We start from the raw sequence: 7,734 nt of genomic DNA, 5'->3' as shown, positions 1-7,734 counted from the left end.
GTTGGCCTGTGGGCATGTCTGTGTATGTGGAATTGTCTTAAGTTAACTGTGTGGGAAGACCCAGCCCACTGTGAGCATCACCATTCCCTTGCCAGGGAGATTCAGAATTGCACAAGAGTAGAGAACTTTAGCTCAGCTCAAGCAAGTAAGCAAGTGAGCATGTACATATCCATTTATCTCTGCTTTTGACTCTGGCTGTGTTATGAATAGCTCTTGTCATTGTGACTCCCCTGTTATGATGAACTATAACCTGAAATTGAAAGATGAATAAGATCCCTTTTCTCCCTTAAGGTTTACATCAGGTTATTTTATCATAATAACAGAAATAAAACCAGGATAGGATGCCACCATACCCAAATTCTTTACGTGTGTTCTAGGGGTGAAACTCAGGTCTTCTTGCTTGCATGACAAGTATTTTAACCAACTAGCCAGTCTCTAAAGCACCTTTTATTTTATTTTTAATGGCATAAAGGATAATTTTTGGATGTATATATGAAAAATAATTTTTTTTTTCTCTGTATCTTGAGCCCTTCCCTTGACAACCAGGAGCCACTCACAAGCCAAGGATCACCATCAATCAGGTTTTTTTTTGTTTTTGATTTTTGTTTTTTCTTCAGCTTGGTAGTTCTGGAGCCTGCCAGCACTCACCTCAAGTTCCCCAGCCTTCTCTTCTCTGTTGACATCATACATCACCACCAGCTCCCCGTTCACTGCAGTCTCTGTGCAGTTGGGGCATTTTCTTTGTTGTGCTACTGTGGGCTTGAAGGATACATGTGCCTGCAAGGGACAGAGACATAAGAAGCTGATTTTCCTCTCAGATCCTGATTGGGGTGTGTATGGCTGTTGCCTCTGCTCACCCTAAAGGAGAACAGCATGCTGAACGCAGCCACTGGCCTAATACTTATGGAAATGAAAGTTAGAGCATGGCTGGAGCATTTAACAGACTGTGGTACTGTTTTCCAGGTATCAGGCCTTTAAAAAAAGGGCTCCAAAGAGTTTCCCACCAGATACCATTGAAGGAATGGCTCCCACTCTAGAAAGAGTCTGTGTTCATCCTGAGAGGACTCTGACCTTTTCATAGTTGTTTCTTATTGGCCATACTGCAAAGACGATTAAAGGGAATATGACTTGTGGTTTATGAAAATTCTTTATGTGAAAATTGTCTTGTGGGGAAAAGGAGGGTCCAAAATGGATACAATGAAATTACATAATTGGGAACGTTGCTTTGTATATTTAATAGAAAAGAAACTCTAGCCTTTGACCTTAGCCCATCAGACCACTCTCTTCCCCATTCTACCCCTCAAGGTCCAGAGCACAGGACAAAAGAGCCAGGATCCAGTGACCACTTGGATAGCTGGCAATGAGCAATGCATCTAGTACCTTCTGTTGTCCTTTAGATATGACAGGGACGCCTTGGAAATGGCCTTCAAATGTGTCAGGAACATGAAGAAATCTCATTCCTTGGGGTTCAATAATCCACACATTCACCTAAGGAGGAGAAAAATGATGGCATCAAAAGTCTTTCGGGATCTTTAAAGCAGGAAAGGAATCTCACTCTTAAGCTCTCTGATGCTTTTTTTTTTTTTTTTTAAGATTTACTTATTTATCATATGTAAGTACACTGTAGCCGTCCTCAGACACTCCAGAGGGCGCCAGATCTCGTTACGGATGGTTGTAAGCCACCATGTGGTTGCTGGGATTTGAACTCTGGACCTTTGGAAGAGCAGTCGGGTGCTCTTACCCACTGAGCCATCTCACCAGCCCTCTGATGCTTTTTCTTATCTCCCAGTTTCCTGAGCATGGTGTCATGGTCACTCTGGGGAATCCTTTCAGTTCCTGGATTCCAACTTTGTGTCACCTCATTCATCCCAGGGTTTCCATCTCCTGACTGGGATGTGGACACATGACTCGGTTTCTTTTTCTGTTGCTGGTATAAAAAGAGCAACTGAAGGGAGAACGTATTTGTTTTGGGTCATAGTTCACAGCACAGTCCATCGTGGTGGGCAAGAAGAGGCAGCAGGAGCTTGATGACATAGATCAGATGGCACCCAATTAGGAAACAGAAAGAGATAAACACAAGCCACTACACTCTAATCCAGCTCCATTTAGCATGGCTCAGGAGCCCCTGCTCAGGGACTATCCCCATCATCAGCAAGATATGTCTTTCCACATCAGTTAATATAATTAAGATAATTCTTCTGTGTGTCTAGATTCTATCAAGGTGACAATTAACAATACCCATCAGGACACACCATTAGTATGGTCACATGTTAGAAACCTTGCTCACTGGGATGGCATTAGTTGAAGTGTGTTGGGCCTCAGGCTGGAGATGCCTCAATGGGTTAAGTGCTTTCCCAGGCAAGCATGAAGACTTAAGTTCTAATCCCTATTGCGCATGTCAAATCTGGATGCACCTATAGCTTCAGCACTGGGAGATGGAGACCGGAGGATCCTGGAGACCCACTGGCCAGGCAGTGAGCTCAAAGTTCAGGAAGATACCCTGTCTCCAAAGAAAATGTGAAAAGCAACAGGAAATAACCAGAGTTAACCTCTGACCTTTACCTGTATACACATAGGTGAGTTTACCCATGAGCACACTCATACACCCTCTACATACACAAGCAAGTGATGGGGCCTTATGCAAGGATATCACCTTGGAAGGGATGGATGCTGCTATTGTTAGGTGAGTTCGTTTTCAAGGCAGGAAACTAGTATAAAGGGAAATCAGTCATATAGTTTTCCTTCTGCATAGAGCTGGCCTCCATATTATAGGTCATCGAAGGGCCCCTTGCCAGGATGCTAAAACACTGTGAAAAATTTTAAAAGATTTCTATATTTCATTTTATATGTATGAGAATGTGTGTGTGTGTGTGTAATAGAATAGTATGAAAAACAGTGTGTTGTTTCACTCTTAGTTATGTTAAAATTCCCGAGGCTAAATATTTTATAGGCGAAATAGTTTATCTGGCTTATGATTCTGGTAGCTGCAAGACTCAAATCCCAGATAGTATACCTTTTACTGCCAAGAAAGAGGAGACTCACAACACCTTTACCCTGAAGGTTAATTTCATGGGTTGAGTGGTGGCTCCCTGAAGGGCACATTACTCAAACCCTGAAATTTGAATCTGAACTTATTTGGGAAGGAGTCTCTAGGGATGTGACTAAGCTAAGCATCTTGAAGATGAAGTTGTCCTCTGCTGCTGGGCTCTTAAATCCAGGAAGGGGAAGGCAGAAGGAGATTTGAGACATGCAGAGGAGGAACAATATAGAGCAGAATGCCACAAGGCTTCCAAGGGCTGCCAGCACCTGGCAGATACCAGAAGCAAGGAACAACGTGTGTTCTCCTCTCTCATCTTAGAATTCAAATTTCCCCAGGATTAATCCATCCTCCCAGTCTATGGACAATCCATAGGCACTCTGCTTATGTCTTGATCGTGGATCACTGTTTGACCATGAAAGAACAGATGTCTGTTGTTTTAGGTTACACAGTTTGTGGTAATTTGCTACAACAAACAGTGGACTGCTTTTGCACATAAGGAGCTAAGCTTGCATTGAAATCTGTGGAGGAATGGTGTAGTTGACTCTAACTCTGAATCTTTTTAGTATACGACATTGATTTTCCAAGCCAGGGGCATCAAACACCACCAATGGTGGTGGTGACAATAAATAAATCAGAGATGTGCACTGTTGCCGACCCTGTGAGGCCAGGCTCACCTCCAAGTGCTTGGCCAGCTTCCCGGGCTGCAAATGAATCTTGTGCTCATAGGATCCCAGCTTCCTCCACTTCACCTCCTGGTAATGAAGTTCAAACTGCACCTTAGCTCCAGGCGGGATGTTCACCTCTGTGTTGAAGTTCTCCATATCCAGAGTTCTGCTCCTAGATGCCAGAGATCCCAACACAAGCAGATACATGCATGAAGTTTGCAAGACACAACATTTAGACAGAGTTCTCATCTTTATCCTGCTCAGTTGTTTATGAAATACCTTCATCAGAGCAAAGAGGAAATTGGAGATAAATTTAATCAAACCAAGAACTTTAACCTTTCTCGTCTGGTCTATATATTAATTGATTTATTAAGCTTCTCACTGATTGAAGTGTCAGTTGTCAAAGGACTACTGATTTGGTTCTGGTCTGTGAGGAAGCCAACAGGTATCATTTCTGATATAGCAGTTAATGTAAGCTGACATCATTATCCTCAACTTTCAGATGTTAGGTGAGGCTCGTAGAGGGTAAGGGGCCTCCTCAAGATGTCTCGCAACTAGTCAGTTGTAGAACCAGGATCAAACAGAAGCTTAGGTGTCTCCAAAGGTGGTACTTAGTCCCTACACTGCCCTCTTAGACTTACGTTCAGTTTGTTATATATATTGTGAGATCTACAGATTGTCAAACTTCAATTTTCTTAGACCTGCATCTGTCTTTCCAATGTAAGGCCTCGTTAAGTCACTGTTTTTGATGGTTTGTATATGCTTGGCCCAGGGATCGGCACTATTAGGAAGTGTAGCTTTGTTGGAGTGGGTGTGTCACTGTGGGTACAGGCTATAAGACACTCATCATAGCTGTCCAGAAGTGAGTATTCTGCTAGCAGCCTCCAAATGAAGGTGTAGAACTCTCAGCTCCTCTTGTACCATGTCTGCCTGGATGCTGCCATGTTCCCACCTTGATGATAAAGAACTGAACCTCTGAGCCTGTAAGCATGTTGTCCTTGAAAGAGTTGCCTTTGTCATGGTGTCTGTTCACAGCAGTAAAACCCTAACTAAAACACTATCAAATCCAGGACAATGATTGCTTTTGAGGTGTGTGTTTAGGGTTTTAAAGAGGAAGCAGCAAGATTTTCCAGTGAGGTTGAATCTAGCACCAAGACTCACACTGAATGGTGTGTGTGTTCCTGTGTGAGCATGTGTGGATGATTTTATTTCTTTTGAGACAAAGTCTCACGTGCACCTCTAACTTGTAAGTCACTATATTCAGGTCTTGAGCTCACAGATGCCTATCTGCCTGCCTCTGGCATTCTGAGATTAAAATGTGAGCATCCACACTTGAGTGAATAATTTTGAAATTAAATGATTAGTGTGGATGGGATTGTGCGTGATTAGCCAATCTGGGTTCAGAGATGTAGTGTGGGACACTCAGTCATGGAAGAAAAAGCTGAATAGACCTGATACAAACTTTCTAGACAAAACACATTGAGAGAAGCCACGTTATACAAGGAGTGGCCTGGAAGTTCCAGGTTTTCTGATAAATGTGTAGTGCCCAGAAAAATTCTGTTACAAAGACAACTGTGGAATTAACAAGTGAATTGACATTAGGGTCTGATTGATAAAAAGGATCAAAGGTAGGCAGGCAGTGGTGTGCACGACTGTAATCCATGAGTCTAGCAGGCTGAGGCAAGAGGAGATTGTCTTTGACATTGAGATCAGGCTATGTATGTACATACAGATATGTATGTATATATACACAAACCCAGCATCAAGAAAACAACAATACAATACAGAAATACAGAAAGATTCACGGACGTCCAAGAACGGTTAACACACTGCTGTAGTGGAGCATCCCCTCTGTTTGGGCTTTTCTCCTTCCATGTGGCTGGACTCTGTGTCTGGTTGAGCTCAGATGAACTACTATTCCCCTGTGAGAGGTTTTTTGACCTCTCTACAGAAGCACGCACACAGGAGTCAGATCCCCTGGGTCCATTAGCATTCGTCCACGATCCACATGGTGGGCATTGCTTCCTGTCTGTGTGCTCTGTGAGTCTGACAGTGCTTGTCTTTACGTTGCCTCTAACAGAACTGGGTGCAGAGCAGACATACAATGTATTCTGCTAATAAAAGAAATACATGAGTGAGATGAAAGGAGTTTCTACTACAGGTCAGTTTGGGGATGGAGAAGAGGAGGAGGCAGAAGAGAAGAAACATGGCAGGATTTGGAAGAAGATGATGTGCATGGCATGGAGAGTAAATCCTATGTTGAATGTTCTTTGAAGTTTTGCATCAGAGTACATCCTCAGGTGTATGTTTAAAAAATATGTGCATGTGTATGCCTGTGAGGAGTTACACACACACAGACACAGACACAGACACAGACACAGACACAGACACAGACACAGACACAGACACAGACAGACACAGACACAGACACAGACACAGACACAGACACAGACACAGACACAGACAGACACACACACACAGTGCCTGTTGGAACCAGAAGAGGGCACTTTATCCCTTTGAGCTGGAGTTACAGGGACTTGTGAGTCACTCAGTATTAGTGCTGAGAATCAAACTCAAGTCCTGTAGAAGTATGTGCTTCTAACCTCTGAGTCATCCTCCAACCTTCAAAGCCCGGAGGTACTGCTCTTCAGCAAAGCCATCCACTCACTGCGTGGACCAGGCAAGATTTTTCATTGACTTAAATCTTGCCGATTAGGATAGGCTGACTGGCTATCATTTGCCAGCGATATACCTGACTTTGCTCCCTTGCACAGGGATCACCAGTGGATGCCAGAACTTCATCTCTGTCTCTCTCTCTGTCTCTCTTTCTCTTTCTCTTTCTCTCTCTCTCTCTCTCTCTCTCTCTCTCTCTCTCTCTCTCTCTCTCTCTCTCTCTCTCTCTCTCCTAGGGGATTGAACTCAGGCTCTTGTGTTTCTAAGACAAGAACTTTATGAATTGCACCATTTCCCCTGGTCTCAACAACAGTCATTTTTTTGAGATGAGTCATACATAAGATATAAAGAAAAAGTACACTAGAAGCTGTGTTTTGCGACTGGTGCTTTAAAAGACAGACCCTTAAAAATAAAACAGAATAACCCATTAAAATAATTTTCAAGCTTTTCCTTGTGGTATATTTTAGTTGACATGCATTAGTGTTTTACCTGCATGTGTGTCTATGTACCACATGTCTGTAGTGCCTGTGCAGGCCAAAAGAGGGAGTTGAATCCCCTAGACCTGGAGTTTCTAGTGATTTTGAGCAGTCATGTGGGGGCTAAGACTTGAACCTAGGTCCTCTAGAAGAGTAGCCAGTGTTCTTAACTTTGAGCCATCTTTCCAGCCCCTGTGTATGCTTTGTAACACTATGAATACAATAGTCCTACAGTTTACATCTTTGCACTTTTGGGGGTGGGGTTGGGTTTATTTACAGAAGGTCTACCTACTTACAAGACAAGTCACATACAAAAAAAACCCAAAAAACAAAAAACGAAAAAACCATATAAAACTTCCAAACCATACTGATAGAAAAGAAATCTTTAGGGAAACATACTGTGGCAACTTATTCTATTATCAGACTACAGGAGTAGTCTTGTCCATTTTCCGAGGCTCCCAGACACCCTGGAAGCCTGGTGTTCCCTGCGAGGAATGGAACAGGAGGGAACCAGGTGTAGAGAGAGGCAGGATGGTGAGCCCTGATCCCCACTCAGTCCTTACCTTACCCATCCAGCCGTCTTGCCCTTTGCTCTCGCCTGTGAATAAAGAGCTCGACCCACAGTTTTCTCTTTAATGGAGCTTGTAAATGTCATGCCGTTCACAGTCCTAGAATAGACAGAAGTCAACAGTGGGCCACATTAGTAGTCTTAGGGAAACTAACAAAGAACAAGCAATCAATTAGATTTCATGAACGAGGGCAATGAACATTTTGAATTGCAGGAAGCAAGACAAGTGATCTTTGAATAATTTTAGAGACAACTCTCTTGTCTGACTGTAATTTGAGAGAAGTTAAGTTGGGTTCCAGCTCCCTGGATTTC

General features: G+C 43.1%; 1 protein-coding gene across 1 annotated transcript in view; it reads right to left on the bottom strand.

Moving 5' to 3' along the window:
• Itih2 (inter-alpha-trypsin inhibitor heavy chain 2) overlaps positions 1-7,734 on the bottom strand; it is a 34,696-nt gene that overhangs the window by 21,314 nt on the left and 5,648 nt on the right. The window contains exons 5-8 of the mRNA XM_021184669.3: positions 7,418-7,522; positions 3,715-3,877; positions 1,381-1,488; positions 649-777 (exon numbers count right to left, since the gene is read on the bottom strand). Coding sequence (XP_021040328.1) covers positions 649-777; positions 1,381-1,488; positions 3,715-3,877; positions 7,418-7,522 — 505 coding nt within the window. The remainder of the gene's footprint in view (positions 1-648; positions 778-1,380; positions 1,489-3,714; positions 3,878-7,417; positions 7,523-7,734) is intronic.

This window comes from Mus caroli, unplaced genomic scaffold (assembly GCF_978045245.1).
Source record: "Mus caroli unplaced genomic scaffold, Mus_caroli_1 scaffold_2, whole genome shotgun sequence".
Lineage (NCBI taxonomy): Eukaryota > Metazoa > Chordata > Mammalia > Rodentia > Muridae > Mus > Mus caroli.
This window is presented reverse-complemented; position numbering and strand designations above follow the sequence as displayed.